At 49.6% G+C, this 15,808-nt stretch overlaps 1 protein-coding gene across 1 annotated transcript in view; it reads right to left on the bottom strand.

The window, feature by feature from the left end:
* Positions 1-671: 671 nt before the first annotated feature.
* The window catches only part of BMP6 (bone morphogenetic protein 6), a 155,582-nt gene continuing 140,445 nt past the window's right edge, over positions 672-15,808 (bottom strand). The window contains exons 3-7 of the mRNA XM_039254415.1: positions 15,513-15,661; positions 14,651-14,848; positions 2,307-2,383; positions 1,234-1,344; positions 672-895 (exon numbers count right to left, since the gene is read on the bottom strand). Coding sequence (XP_039110346.1) covers positions 746-895; positions 1,234-1,344; positions 2,307-2,383; positions 14,651-14,848; positions 15,513-15,661 — 685 coding nt within the window. The 3' untranslated portion in view covers positions 672-745. The remainder of the gene's footprint in view (positions 896-1,233; positions 1,345-2,306; positions 2,384-14,650; positions 14,849-15,512; positions 15,662-15,808) is intronic.

The raw sequence follows: 15,808 nt of genomic DNA, 5'->3' as shown, positions 1-15,808 counted from the left end.
ACTCCACCTGTGGCCTTAGCAAAGAAAACAGCAAACGTGGGGGTGGGGGTGGGGGGTCCGAGGTGTGCAAATGGCACGGTTTGTTGGACCGAAATAAGTAGATTTTCACACCAACACAACTCCAGCACAAACACTAACGGCAGTGACGGAGACAAAAGGCACTTCCACACAGCCCTGAGGACGGCCCAGGCTGCTGACCCTACATGAAACTCACCTTCTGGAATGAAATCTGTGAACAGAGGCATTTTTCTCCCAGTTTCCATTATCTGTAGGTCTACCTCCGACAAATACCACTGAACGGGCTGATACTTTAGCCGAGAATACTCTTACTCCTTTTAAGATTATTTTCCCTATTTATTGTTAGAGAGACACTAACACCACAAATAGCTTGATCTAAAGCTAAAACTAATTTTGGTGGGCTCTTTTTCCTTTTGGAGGGGGGAACCCTTCAACGTTATATTTCTGTCATTAACCAGACCTTGTACTACAGACATCCAAACTCTGCTTCCTATAGACCAACAACTACTCACGTTATTTACCGGGTGAGCGAGTTATTAATGAGGTCCTTTACAATCTTCCGTGGGCGGTAAGGCACCAACCAGCACTGAGCGGCTTCAAAGCCTCGCCTCCCCCCCTTCACTGTGCTTTTGAATGTTTTGTGTTTTTTTTTGTTTTTTTGTTTTTTAAGGCAGACGTCATCTGGGAACCCAAGGCAGCATCTGTGTCCCCAGCGACTGGTCTTGAGTTAGTGGCATCCGCAAGCTCTGACGACCATATTCCTGTATTTTTTCAAGATGACATTGGAGTTATCATCAAAGTAAAGAACTGAGATGGCATTGAGTTTGGTTGGTGCACAGCACGGTTTGGGGACATACTCGGGATTCATAAGGTGAACCTGTTCAAAAACAGAAGGGGAGAGGCACCATTAGAAGCCTTACCTAGCCCTGGCTGACTCCTACTTATACAGTGAAAGTTGGCGGTGGGGGTTGGAGTGGGTGGAGGGGCAATGGCCGAGTCAGTTAAGCATCCGACTTCAGCTCAGGGCATGATCTCACGATTCGTGGGTTCGAGCCCCACATTGGGCTCTGTGCTGATAGCTCAGAGCCTGGAGCCTGCTTCGGATTGTGTCTTCCTCTCTGTTCCTCCCCTGCTTGTGCACAGGCTCGCTCTGGCTCGCTCGCTCTCTCTCAAAAATTAACAAGAAATTTAAAGTGAAAGTCCCCAGGAGCTCACCAGCGTCTGCACAATGGCGTGGTTCGTGGCGTTCATGTGTGCGTTGAGTGGGAAAGAACATTCTCCATCACAGTAGTTGGCCGCATAGCCCTTGGGTGCGATGATCCAGTCCTTAATCGAAAGCAAAGGGACATGACATGTGATGAGCATACATTCCTTCTATCATCTGTGTTCTCAGTAATCCTGTGAGAAGGTACTCCTCACATACCACAGCTACACAGACCAATGATGGGAGGCCAAGTTCACGTTCACGTGGCAAAACTAGGGTGTGAACCTGGTCCGTCTGGCTCCAGAGCCCTCACCCCTTCCACAGCCTGCAGGGGCTTTAGCTGCTGCCCACCTGCTGGACCAGGATGCACACAGGTGGTCGGCTTTCTGCACATGGTCCCCAGGGGGGGCCTTGAGGAAGCCCTGTCATCATGATGCCACCTGAGTAGAGCAGACAGCATCTCCTATCCCTTGTCACCTAGGATTTACTTATAAACTAGTGGTGGCTCTCAGCTGTGGAACTCCGCATTTGTGTGCTTCTAGACAGTTTGGGTGAGTCAGTTTCTAGCCATTGGAGAACTGTTAGGTCAGTTTCTCTGACGCTTTCTCAGAACACAAAATTGGTGGGGTGCCTGGCTGGCTCATTCAGAGAGCGTGCGACTCCTAGAGTTGTAAATTCAAGCCCCACATTAGGTGTAGAGGTTACTTAAAAATAAAATCTTACACACACACACACACACACACACACACACACACACACACACACAATTTGTTTAAATGCCTAAATAAGCACGTGCCTTGTAGACTTTGAAAAGAATGGGGGAAGAACACTGGGGACAGTAGTATGGATTCTTAGGGACACAGAACTTGGGAACCAGGCTCCCTGGGAAGGTGCCAGGGGTCTCGGTGCACAAGTAGGCTGCCCCTTCCTTTGCCTTCCTCCAGACACCCAGGCATTTGGAAAGGCTCCCAGGACCTTCACACAAGGAATCACCCCAGCCCTAAAGCTCAAAGCTGCTGCCATTAAGCTACGAAACGGCTGCTGTGAAGGGACCTTTGTCCCCCTTGCTGCCCAGAGAACTCACCTGCCATCCCAGGTCCTGGAAGCTCACATAAAGCTCATGCTTCCTGCAGGCTGTTTTCAACTCACTGCTGTTATAATCTGTTGGAGGAAATCAGAAGATGCGCCTGTTAACCCATTCATTCTTTCACTTAAAACTTACCCTGGGAAGGTTTGCTGTGGCTCGAGCGCAGTATGAGGCTCAGGACAGACGTGAACCTGGCTCCTGCTAGACACAAAGGCGGTCACCAAACAGCTCCGTCACATGCCTGGTTGCTTGGCTATCTCGTTCACTCTGGGGCTAGTGCTGGGTACACTGGCACACAGTGTGTGATTATGGACTTGAATGGATGCTTTCAAGCAACAGATGATTGTTGTGAGCCTGTTGTATGCAAGGCCTACGGAAAGGGTGTGCAGATGCCCCCAGGCACCCCTTGGGCTCCTGAGCTGGAAGGCACTGCATTCACAGTAAAAGCTACACAGGCAGGGTTTGCTATACTTCAAACAGGGACAGTCTTGGAGCTGCCAGGGAGCTATGAGGGGCACGGCTTCCTCGCCTCGCTTCCAGCGTTGAGCCCTCTGACCTGCACTGAAGCGCTGACTCCTAAGATAGGAAGCCCCGTGAGAGTTTGCTGAAGCCTCCTACCTGCTCTATGCGAAGCGGGAGCCACTAACCCAGCCCAACCTCCAGGAATGGGGGGGTGAGGGGGGCTGCATTTGTTTAGGTCACCTGCTCTTAAGGTGACATGCCCTCTGCTAGGCCGACAGCAGGAAGTAGGAAGAGAGCTTGCATCCTCCAGGAACTTAGAGAATCCAAGGGGCGGTGTAAGACATGCACACAACTAACTCAAATACAGAACAGTGTCTGCAGGCAAGTGCGGTCGGCAAATCCCACTGGGAGTTCGGAGAAGGTCAGTTATCAGGAAGAACAAAGCTGGGGACGTGAACGGCCTGGAACGCCAACCAGGAAGAATGGGACTTTCTACCAGAGGCGTTCAGTAAGCCTGTGACGGTGTTTGAGCCAGGGAGTGCCATGTTCAGAGCTAGGATTCTACAGGATCAGTCTGGTAGGGGTGTTGCAGGGAGATGAACAGCAGGACTCCAGAGAAAGGTTCTGAATCTAAAATGGACATTTGATGGATACGAGAGCATGAGGTCACTTGTATGCCTGTTTTAATCACATGAGCCAGGAAACTGCCTAATTGTTTAAAGCCTATTTGAACTGGGTTTCCTATTAACTTGTGTTCCTGGGCCTCTTGGCCTGAAGTAAGACAGGACATGTGAGTTTGTAAGGTGAAGAGACAAACAGTACCGACTCCGCTCAGTCACCTATACTGGGAGGAGAGGGGCTACCATTTTGAGGTGATCTGCTAAGTTCTCAATTTTTTTCATGCTCCCTACCTGCCTTTTTCAGCTTGCAGAACAACTCTTGCTGTAATTTCAGGTACCTGGAGGAATGGAACATAAGACCGTGCTGAAGGGAAGTCTTCACAGAGAAGGGTGCTGAGGACTCTAGGTTAAACACACACACACACACACACACGAAACCACCACCACCACGCAAGACAAAACCTCCTGCTGAAAAGAATCCTCAAGAAAAAAATCAAGCACTCAAAGGAATAAACTATCCCCAAAGTCAGAATATAAAAGAATTCACAGGGACCATGGTAAGAGTAGTCTCTGCGATTACAAAAAAGAATACCTGAAATAATGGAAGAAATAAAGTAAGAAATAGATATGCTACAGAAAAGACATTATGGAGAAAGAACATGAAAAAAAGGACAGGTGGATGTGAAAGAGAACAAAATGGAACTTTATAAAACCAGAATCACACAAGATAAAAATGAAATGGATGGGTTAAACATCAGATTAGACACAACCGAAGGCAGGATTAAAGAACTGAGCAACAAATTTGAAAAAACTTCCCAAAATACATCCCAGAGAGTGAGATGGCTCAAAACAAAGGGCTCTCTTTCTATAAGGAGATAATGGAAGACAGAATGAAAAGTCCAGTGTATTTCTAATAGGAATTTCTGAAGAGAATAATGGGGGAATAATATTTGAATATATAAAGTGTGTGTGGGGGGGTAGTTTTCTAGAAGTGAAGAAAAGCAAACATCTTTATATTGGAAAGGCACAATGAGTCTTAAACAGAGTAAATAAATTCCTGTCTGGCCATGTGGTGAAACTGTAGTATATTAGATGCAGAGGAATGCTTAAAAGCAACCCAAAGGTAAAAAGAAAATAATCCACAAGGGAACATAAGGTAGATGGACAGCAATTTTTTTAATGTTTATTTTGAGATAGAGAGTGCGTGAGAGAATGAGCATAAGCAGGGGAGGGTCAGAGAGAGATGGAGAGAGAGAGAGAGAGAGAGAGAGAGAGAGAATCTCATGCAGGCTCCACACTCAGTGTAAAGCCTGACATGGACCTCGATCTTACAACCATGAGATCATGACCTGAGCTGAAATCAAGAGTTGGATGCCTAACCGACTGAGCCACCCAGGTGCCCCATGGACAGCAAACTTCTTAGCAACAAAAATACATAACAGAAAAGGTTTAATACCATAAGAACGATGCCATCAACACAGAATTCCATGCCTAGCTATGGTGGCTAGTTCTCATGTGGGCCACCCAGCTTCCAGGTTCCCCTCTCATTTGGGATGAGATGGGAATTCATAGACAGGTGGGAATCAAGGCCTAATCCCCCACCAGATAGCTCCCACCTTTATCCCTGGCAACTGAGTACAGGCTCATGACTTCATTAATGCCAGGCAGATGCCCCCACCCTTGACAGAGTGACTCCAAGGGAAAGCTGAGAATGGGTGGCATGGCAGCCACGTGTCTGGGGTGATGACATCCAAACAACACTGTCCTTGTGACGAGGTCTCAGCTTTGTCATTTGATTCCCTGTGTTTGGTTGTTGGTTGGAGAAGTTCCTGATACTCTTACAGTATTTTTCACTTTGATCAGAATCTGCTTCTCTTCCATGTAGCCAGGAAGGGCCTTGACTAGCTAAATTATTGTTCCATAGTTAGGGGATAGGGAGTACAGGGTGCAAGGGAAGGGACAGTCACTATTTCATATGGGTTGCTGAGCTTGTCTCTCTGTTAAGCTGTCTTCTAAGCAGAGACCTGCAGGAAGATTAGGAGTGAGGAGGAAGCTATCTGGGGGAAGAATGACTCTCACGGTGGGAATGGCAAATGCAAAGACCCCAAGGACGCAGCCTGGCTGGCCTATCATAAAACAGTCTGGTGAAGGCCCCTATGTGTTTATAAAAACCCATATCCTCTGTCTACTCCCTGGGCACACAGCTATTGGATATTTCCCACTGTGATTAGGTGTGGCCACGTGCCTAAGCTCTGCCCATCTACTTGGGGAAAAGGGTAGAGGGGTGTGCCCGCTCCCAGGCCTGGGCCTCCTGGGTGCACACTCCTTCCTCTCTTCCCAGTTTTGAGTAGGAGTCAACCTTCTGAAGACTTCAAGGCCCTGGTTCTGGTTCTTTGCACTACTGAAGATGTCCTGGGTTAGACGGTAAGCTATATGATCCTCCTACGTATAGTCTCAGTCTGGAGTTTTCCCTACTGGACATCAGTTGGCCTGTGTCCGTGCAAAGTAAACTTCCCCCAAAATGTCTTCTCTGTGCTGGGGACCATGATCTCCCCGAAGTCAAGCTTGGAATCATTCTCCATGTCAAAGGCAGAGATTTCTGGGATACCTTTCCTTTCTGAGTTGACAAACATGGACAGTGTAATATAATAAAGAATATTACATCCTGGCAGAGCTATAAAAACCATGAAATTTCCTAATAGTTCCAACTTGTGGGTTCCTAGATAGGTTCGGGATATGGGCTAGCCATCCAAAAGACCAACCATGATGTCATAGAGCAGGACTTTGCTTCTCTTCCTTCACCAATAGGTCTAGTTGTCTGTGAGCCTCCTGCGAATTTGACTCTCAAAGATCAACAAAGAGAACTTTCTCCATAAAAACAGCTATTTCTTTTAGAACCAGACACTGGCATTTTTGTTGTTAAGTAAAGATCGGGCCAGAGAGAGGAAAGGGAGGAATTCAACTCTTCTGCTTTTCCTCCTACAGATGCTTTCAAGCCACACTTAAGTTTCCTTATAACTCCGTGTTAAGTGTTGGCCGAGAGTGTATAAATATTTGTGAAGGTCAACACTCCTCAAAATAGTTGTGTCTGCCACTCAGGGGTCAGTGCCTTGGGTTCTGCAGTGGAATTACACCACCACGCATGGGTTTGTTTGTTTGTTTGTTTGTTTGTTTAAGGACTGACGGATTGCAGAAAAACATTCTCCTGCCCCGGTCCCTTGATATTTGTTTAGATGAATGGTCTGGATAGACCCAGTGAAAACTTATGCAATAACAGGAACTGCCTTCAGTGGGAGAAATGAAGGCAACACAACTTTGTCCAGATGGGTTCGCCACTCAAGGGGAAGGCAGACACAAGAAGCCATATTGCTGGAAAGAGGCAACAGACAAATACCAGAGCAAGAGCCCCAAGGCCTCCACAAACCTCCCCGAGGGCAACAGTCCTCGATCTGATCTGACACATTGTGAGACTCATCAGGGAACTGAAGTCCTCTCTCAGACCCTCAAGGCAGAATCACCGGGAACAGGTCCCCTGCCACCAGGGCTGCCTGGGCATTCCTGGGATGCAGATGTGGTGAAGGCTGGTCTGGGAGCAGAGACGTTTTCAAGGAATGTGGCTTTTTCAAAGTTGAACACAGAAAGTGAAATCTGGCTTCCTTTCATTCTAGGGGACTCTTTGGCCCAGAGCAGAGGGCAGGAAAGGTGCCAGAAGCCCAGCTAGGATTCTGGCCTAGCCAGACCAGGCCCAGGGATGTCGTCCTGAGTACCTTGGACTCCCACCACAGATTTCCTTCCTTCCTTCCTCCCTCCCTCCCTCCTTCCCTCCCTCCCTTCGAAGAGAGACTGTGTGAGCAGGGGAGGGGCAGAGAGAAGGAGGTAGAGAATCCAAGCAGGCTCCACGCTGTCAGTGCAGAGCCTGACACAGGGCTCGAACTCACAAACCATGAGATCATGATCTGAGAGCTAAAATCAAGAGTCGGACATTTAACCGACTAAGCCACCCAGGCACCTCAGCCCTCACCATAGATTTTCAAGCTTTATTTTTTTTTAAATTTTTTTAATGTTTTATTTATTTCTAGGAGAGAGAGAGAGACAGCGTGAGCAGGGGAGGGTCAGAGAGAGAGGAAATCACAGACTCTGAAACAGGTTCCAGGCTCTGAGCTGGCAGTCAACACAGAGCCCGACACGGGGCTTGAACCCACGAACCGCGAGATCATGACCTAAGTGAAAGTCGGACGCTTAACCGACTAAGCCACTCAGGCGCCCCAGATTTTCAAGCTTTAAAAGCTTCAGAGGCCCCACCCTGGGAGAACGGGAGAACGTTTAAAGACCTAAGACAGCTCTGCCCGTTTGCCCCCCACGAATGAAGGTCCTTGGGCGAAATCCTCCAGGCTCTGTCGTGGGAAAGACACTGTCCTTGTTGGAAATGAGGGCGAGCAGAGCAGGGCTGGGCACAAAGGCCAGGCTCCCATGCACAGTGCATTCTCTATAAGCCTCTGTCCTTCCAATACGCTGCCGAGAGGCATCCACATCTCTCCCAAGCCTTCTGGACCATTAAACCAGTGGCACAGAAAGTGTCACGTCCATCCCCAGTGGCCAGACTGGTGGCCAGGGTCACCCATTTTGCAACATGGCTGCTGTGGAGTAGTGCAATCTCCCAAGCCTCAGGGGTGTGTGTGAGTCATCATTCCAGGTAACGCAGGAGCAGGTGCACCTCGGAAGCGTGGGGACGTGGGGAAACCGACCAGAAGGAGCCCTATGGAGGTACGGTTTCCTGGAGTCCAGGCTGATGGGCAGGAGGGTAGGGTGACACACGTCTCATCCCAGCATGTCAGACACCACCTCATTCCCACATATGAGAGTCCTGCTGGGAGCAGGTGGTGGTGGCTTTTCCTGTCTGGGTGGGCCACTGGAGGCCAACGCGGCAGGTCCCACTGCACACGGCTCTTTGCTGACCCATTCGCTTGTCCTCGGCCCCCGCTCCACCTTCCAGTGCCTGTCTCACCTGGACAGCTATGGTCAGACTGCCGCGGCCCCCTCAGGTCTGGCTGGCAGCTGGCCCACGGCCCTGACACTCAGTTTCATCTGCGACAGCCTCTACTCCCCGACCTTATGTTCTGTTCTTCCCTGTGATGCCTGAGGGGCGGCTCCCCTACAGACAAGAACTAATGGGACTAACAGGGACCCAAGCGAGTCCCTGGAAATGGGGGCCACCACTGCCTCACAGGACACTGCAGAGGGACAGTTCTCCTGCTCGGCACAGTGAGGACAGGGTGCTCCTGACCCACCGTAAGCAGCCAGCTGGCCCAGCACCTCCTCATGGCATCCATGTCCCCAGGCAGCGGCCATGTGCACTGCACATCTGTTCTGTCCTGAACATGAGGGTCACATCCCATTCGCCCTAAGGAGGATGCCCAGCATTCCTTGCCCCCGCCCCCAGCATTGTGAAATGCTGCGCACAAGGGGAAGGCACAAGGGGGCCGTAGGAGAGGGGAGCTTGGGCCTCACCACTGGCTTGTTTCTGAAGCTGATCAGCTACGTGGAGTGAAATGCAGGCTTCCTGGGCACCAAAGGCCCGGGGATTCTCAGGGGAAGGAGTCCTGGATGAGAAGGGAAGGGCTCAGCAACGATCCCGATGTGCACGGCCGGCAGTGAGTGGGAAGGGGGGGGAACCATTGTGCGGGACTACCGTGTCGAAGTGGGCGCAGCGCAGCCAGCCCGGTCCCGGGTGTCCAGGCAGCCTACCTGCCATCCTTTCCAAGGCCAGGAGAGGAGGAGGGGAGAGAAACAACAGGGAAGACATGAGGAGAGGAGAAAGGCGGACAAGGTCAAGGCAACCACACGAAACAAGGTGAGAGGGAAGGAGAGAAGCAGGCAGGTGGCCACCTCCAAACAGGGCTTCTGCACAGGGCAGCGCAGCGGTGCTGTGCTCACCCCACAGCTGGCAGGGGGCAGGCACCTGGAGGCACGCCCCACACCGGGTTCCCAGTTCTTCTGAGCCCAGTTACAGAGTCTTCCCAGAGGAAACTCGTTTTTAAAATTATTTTTAATGTTTTATTTTTGAGAGAGACAGAGAAAGCATGAGTAGGGGAGGGGCAGAGAGAGGGAGAAGACGACAGAATGTGAAGCAGCCTCCAGGCTCTGAGCTGTCAACACAGAGCCCAACGTGGGGCTTGAAACCACAAACCACAAGATCATGACCTGAGCTGAAGTCAGATTCTTAACTGACTGAGCCACCCAGGTACCTCAAAACTGGTTTTTTAGAGAAACAATTCACGACCCTTATCTCCCTCCTCTCCTAGAATGAAAAGGGCAAGTGTAACATTAGCAGCTGTTGAAATGGTACCTCGGTCTTCACTGATCTGGCTGCTTCTTCCAGATCTCCCAGCCTCATCAGCCCTTCTTAATCCAAAAAGAGTCTCTGGCTCTCCCTCCCTGCAGCAGGGACACTGTGGAACCACACTGAGACCTTGATCTTGGGTGTCAGTAATGTCACAGAATGTTGGGAGGATGGGGTAGAGAACTTGATCTTCAGAATCTAGACTTGGTTTATAACCTTGATGGTTAGACTGAGAGCCAACAGGGAGGTCCATTCTTCTGTGGTGCTAGGATTTCATATCTCCTACTTCATTTAATTTGGGTGGACTTTGGCCTACTTTCAGCCTTTATCTCAATTATCAAAGAATGTGGAGATTAACTGTCTTGAAAATAGACACAGGCTTCTCTTCCAGACTGAGCATGAGGACTAAGACTCTGTGTTCAGCACCTCTGCTCTCCATGTTCCCTCCTAGAGGGAGCCTCCTGGCCCCTGGGACCTACTCGTGGGCTGAGCAGTAGTTGGTGGATCATTCAGGCTTCTTGCAGCTCCTGTTTATGCTTCTTTACCATCACCCTTCAGCCCTGCTGGCTGTGAGTACATTCCTACGGGGGAAACCCAAGGATGGGGTAGAGGGGAGCCTATCACTCCCTGATCACTTTTACCCAAAGGGACTTCAGGGCAAAGGAAAGTATTATAAATATGGAGTTTGAAATGATTCTAACTGTTGAATTACTAGCCCCATGCCTGTCGGCCACAGCTGTGAAGAATTAAGGTTTGCTTTCATTTAGAAAGCCCCGCACAGGCCTGTCCTTCTTGACCAAGACATCTGGAAGCCAAGCCGTAGGCCCTAAAATTTTAATTGAAGATCAAAATGACAAATTACAATTCCCAATTCCTTTGAAGAACCATCGACAGATAATGCAGAGCCCTAGAGCTTTGGATGGTCACCGAGGGTTGGCCTGCTCGGCTCTGGCCTGCCAGTCCAGGGAAGCACGTGAGGACCTAGGAGGGACATCTTCCAGGAACAAAAAGGCCAATGAAACATTGATCTGTAAGAATGAGGCCCTCGGCCTGCAGCTGGGGCTCCCTGAAATCTACAGCAAGATTTCATAGTCACAATAAAGTACCCAAACCACTGTTTTGCAAGTGACGCAGTCTGGTTACCTTTCTCTTATGCTGGAAGCACACCGAATGGTCCCAATCAAGAAATTCAAGAGATACAAGATATGAACTATCAATGAGGTCAGTTGCATATCTAAATGTACCAGAGCCACATCACCCCCACACACACCCAAGGATCCTTAAAGGCACATGTCTGGGTGGGTTGGAAAGAGATGGAAGGAGAATGGACTCTAAACTGCTAACGGGTAGCATCTGAAGCAAGGAGGGACTCATTCCAAAAGGCAGACGGGGTCGTGCAGAGTTGTTGGTTCACAGATGATCGGCAGAGGTGCGTGGCAGCCACAAAAACACTGAGGATGAAAGAGGCCTAAAGGGCACCTAATTTCACATAAATCGTTAAAAGTGGCAGAAGAGCTCCTACATGCTCATCTCCCACAGCAAAGCACACTTCTAAGTCACAGCATTGGCAGCCAGGGGACTGACGGCGCAGAAAACCTCAGACTCACCAACAACTACTCCCAACGCAGCGAGGTTTGGAAAGATGGTGGGAAAATCAGCTAGGTTGGTATCTACCCCTCAAGGCCGGTAAATTGGCCAGGTGGTGTCATGGTCCCCCAGGAGTTGAAATAATGAACCCCAAGAGAAAGCTACTATAAGAGAGCAGGTACAAAGACCAGCCCATGAGAGAAGGAACCCCAAGGCAGGGTGTCACAGAGCAGCAGGCTGGTAGAAATGGAGGCTGAAAAAGAACTGTCAGATTCACCAGGATCGCCAAGAGGCTGCACAGCACGGCTCAGACCAGCATGTAAAACACATGTAAAAGTGATAAACAATCCTGTGCAGATGATGTCCAAGGCCGCTGGAGAGGTGTGACACAGCCAACATCCATCATTCATTTAGAGCGGACAGCTGCAGGGAAGCAAGGGCACGTGAAAACCACTCGGGGGGCCTTCGCTCCAAACCCACACTGCGGTGGGTGTGTTTGCAAAGTCCGCCTTGAAGGCCAAGTACAGATGTTAGCACAGATTCCAGTGGGCGGTGGGGAGGAGGGGGATGGGGCCTTTTCCTTGCTGTGGACTTAGCCTACCGGCCCAGGCATCAGCAGCTCTGTTCCAAAAATAGCCACAGATTTCCCTGCCATGGGTCACCTTGCTGACAGGCAATTTGATGGATTGTGTTAACTTCTTTGCCCAGATGCGGGATGGTCTCTGATGGGCTTCTTCTGGTGGTGGTTGTTTCCGTGGAGAAATAGTAATTCCCTGGGAACACTGTGTGGAAGAAGGGGGGCAGCAGAGGCAAAGTAATCTCTCCCTTCTAACTTCCAGAAGATTTACAAAGGGAAAGTCCTGTCTGGAGTCACACCAGAGACCACAACTCTTGGCCTCAGTATCAGTTACCTGGTTCATGAGGGTCCAGCAAGGACATGAAGGTCTGGTCTCATAGTGGTCTGGAATAAGGGACAGACTGACTGGATGGCCCATTTCTCTGGGTAGCAGACCATCTTTCTGGAATTCCCTTCTCCAGGAGTGACCTCTTCCATTATATGTCTGCTCCCATTAATAGCAGGGATAAATGAAGAAAATGTCAAATATATCAAGTCGCACTTGAATGGGCCTAATCCAAGCAATTTCTCAGACCAGCTTGAGAGGGTCTTTGAAGACAGTAAGAGGGAAGGAGGGTCCTTGTTAGTGACACTGTCTTGGGGGTTGTCCTTGGAACAAGAGGCCAGAGGCACTTGCTATGAACTCTCTCGTCCTATTACCGCTGAAAAGAGCAAAGCACACTTGCAGGTACTGGGTTGGGAGGTGGGGAAGGGAAGACCAAGAAAAAGCAGATACACTTGCATCTTATTCCACATTCAATTAACTTTCATACTCCTATTTAATTGCAACTTATCAAGTTGAAAAAAAAAAAAAGTTGAAAGGGACGTGGAAAAGAAGAATCAGGTGACACTGTGGAAACCCAAACCAGAGACATGTTTTCCTGATGAAAAACTCTGGAGTGTGTACTTGGGGGAGGGCGTGGTAAATAAATCAAGTGCTACTTCAATTTTAAAAAGCAATCAACATTCCCAGAGCTGCCTTCGTGTCTGGGGTCCCAGCACCAAAGTGACCACAGTTCATTCATGAATTGAAGCCTAAAACACTGAGATGATTAACCCTTGAGCAGGCTTCCTCTGAAGCCAATAAAGCAAAGCGATCATTTCTTCTTCATGTTTTTTAAAATACCAACCCTGACTGTTTCTAGTGGTAAACACAGGGGCATCCATGCTGGGCAAAGCTTCCAAGAAACACTGGGATGACAAGTAGCAAAATGTCACCTCACCCTGGGTGGTAGGTTCTCAAGCCTCACAGCTAAGTTGCTGGGGAGAGAAACGGCTTATTAAGTCAGACTCTAAAATGAAGACCATTTCCCCCCAAAGAAAAGATGAGTACTCTGGGAAGTTGCATGAACTCTTTGTGGCCACTGACCGTGACATTTTTACACAGTCACCTGGAAGACGTAATGCATCTTCCAGAACTGTTTTACCTCCTTTCCAAAGATCCTAACATCTGCCCTCAGAACCTACTTTTCACAATTGGAGGTAACTAATCTTTGAGCATTATTATGGACCAGATCAAATACTTCTCATTTCATCCCAGCGAATCTACTAAGTGTTAATCACCCCCACTGAATGGATGACTAAACTGGAGCTGGAATGGACTGGTTTGCCCAAAGTCCACCACAGAGCAGTAACAAGGGAAGCAACATCAACGGCTTCAAATCCCACCCACAAAACTTCAACGGCATGCTTGACTCCTGGTCTAGTTCAACAGCTTGAGGAAACCCGGAATTTACAAGTCTTGGCATTAGAGTAAGATGGATCTCCACTGGAATTCAATACTAGCCATGTGAGCTAATATCAGGGGGAAGCTCTTCTCCCCTCTCCTTCATGTTTTGAAGAGTGGACTTCCATACTGCTTCCCAAAAAAGGCACAGCATGGGGGATGGGCATTTGTGAAGGACCACTGAATTGATCCTCAAGTAGTGGGAGCTCTTTCCTCTCTCTCGCCCATTGCACCTGCCTGCTCAGGGCAGGATGGGGCTGACCGCATTCTCTAGCCCGAGGGTCAATACGTGGCCTCAGCCTGGCTTTCTACCAAGCTACTATGAGAGAGACTTTCTCTCCTGAGGCAGAGGTAATGAAGGGTGATAAAATCCTGGAACTGGTGGTTGCCTTACTTACCACCACATAGAGATGGTCCTTCTGAGAATGCCACCAACAAGGGAAAATAGAAAAAGAGAAAGCAAGACTCCTAGCACCGTGTGAGCCCATAATCCAGCCATGCCTAAAGCCAGAACCCTCAACTTCCCAGTTCAATGAACCAATGAAATCCATCAGAGATGGCTGTTTGAGCTGATGTTCCATCACTTTCAGCCAAGAGCACTGACAAGCCCATCTTCTGCAAGTAGACAAAGTTTTCTTGTACACCACAACCTCCCAGATGTGATGCTACTAGAAGAAAGTCTAGGTATGCTCAGGATCTTTATGTGAATGAAAGAGTTAAGAGAAATCAAACAGAAGGATGCTTTTCTGGAAAAACAGACTCTCGGGAGGTAGTCAGCCTGTAGACCCAGTACCTGGATAACAAATGTTCCCTTCTGATGGCCTTAGGAACCCATCTAGATAATTGGTGGCTGTGACAAGGCACCTGTGGGCTTTTGTACTTGCCAGGCAGAAGCCATGCGACAGCTAAAACCATCAATGCATCCTTGTTCTCACTGAGGCTCAAGAGCCAACTAGGTTTCCTGAAAACCCAGGCTCCACCCAGACCCACCTGAAGCGCTGGAGACCCGCGACACATCCTGCGACTGGGTGGAGCGATTGCGGCTCTGCTGTCGGCGCCGCCCAGGGGCTGACCTCGTGGTGCGCACGTGGACCTCACTCACTTTGAAGAAGGCCACCATGAAGGGCTGCTTGTCATAAGGGCCATCTCTGCCCACCAGGCCTGCGGCTCGTGGGTTGATGTTGAGTCCTTAAAGGCAAAGCATAGTGCACCTGTCTTTATGCCATGGAAACTTGTTCCTGCAGCTGCACAGCTGAGCTCTCCTGGCCACCCAGGTGGCAGCCACGAAGGAGGAGCAGGCAGGAAGAGCACTGTGCAGAGCCCCGGTGACTCCCTTCGGAAGGGCAGAATCAAGACACTCCTTCCAAAGCTCCATGAATTAGAGCCAGAGATGGTGTGAACACCTAGGCTTGCTCATCCCTGATATACCTCCCCTGACATGACCATTCTTTCTTTCTGATTATAAATTTCCCAACCAGTGAGGCAACTTCACAGGCAGAGTGTGCCCCATCTGGGACCCGCAGGAGGACCCTGGGCTGCTGGGCTTTGATGCTGCAGGAGGAGGGGGCACTGGAAGGGTTCCCGTGCAAACCCACCCAACTGTCAGAAGGTAGGCTGGGCTCCCCTTGCCTCCATGAGCTGTCTTCCCATTGTTGCCCCTGGAACGCAGACGACCTACTTATCTCCAGGTCCTTTCTGGAGACCTCAGGGACAGGTTTAGCTTTTCAACAGCAGTTTTGCGGGAACAGTAAATGTCATCCCAGAGCCGTGGTCTCGACCATAAACCATGGTTCTACCATAACTGTTGCAAGGGAAACGAATGAAGAGTGTTTGCCGATTTGGGCAAACTTACCATCCTGAGTCACCACGCTCAGCTGAAGCCCCATGTTGTGCTGTGGGGTCATGACCCACAGATTGCTAGTGGCTGTGATGTCAAATTCCAGCCAGCCTTCTTCTGAGGCCCACACCACGCGGGTGTCCAACAAAAATAGGTCAGAATCTCTGAAAGAGAGAAAAGGTGGTGTGGTGAGTGGCACACCGTGCTCTTGGCCCATCCTCTCTGTCCTGCCTTGGCAATAAAATGAAAATGCCAACATTGGGCCAGGTCTACCTAGGAGGTGCTGTGTATGGTGCCTGTTGCAGCTCTAG

This window comes from Hyaena hyaena, unplaced genomic scaffold (assembly GCF_003009895.1).
Source record: "Hyaena hyaena isolate Hyena2069 unplaced genomic scaffold, ASM300989v1 scaffold_481, whole genome shotgun sequence".
Lineage (NCBI taxonomy): Eukaryota > Metazoa > Chordata > Mammalia > Carnivora > Hyaenidae > Hyaena > Hyaena hyaena.
This window is presented reverse-complemented; position numbering and strand designations above follow the sequence as displayed.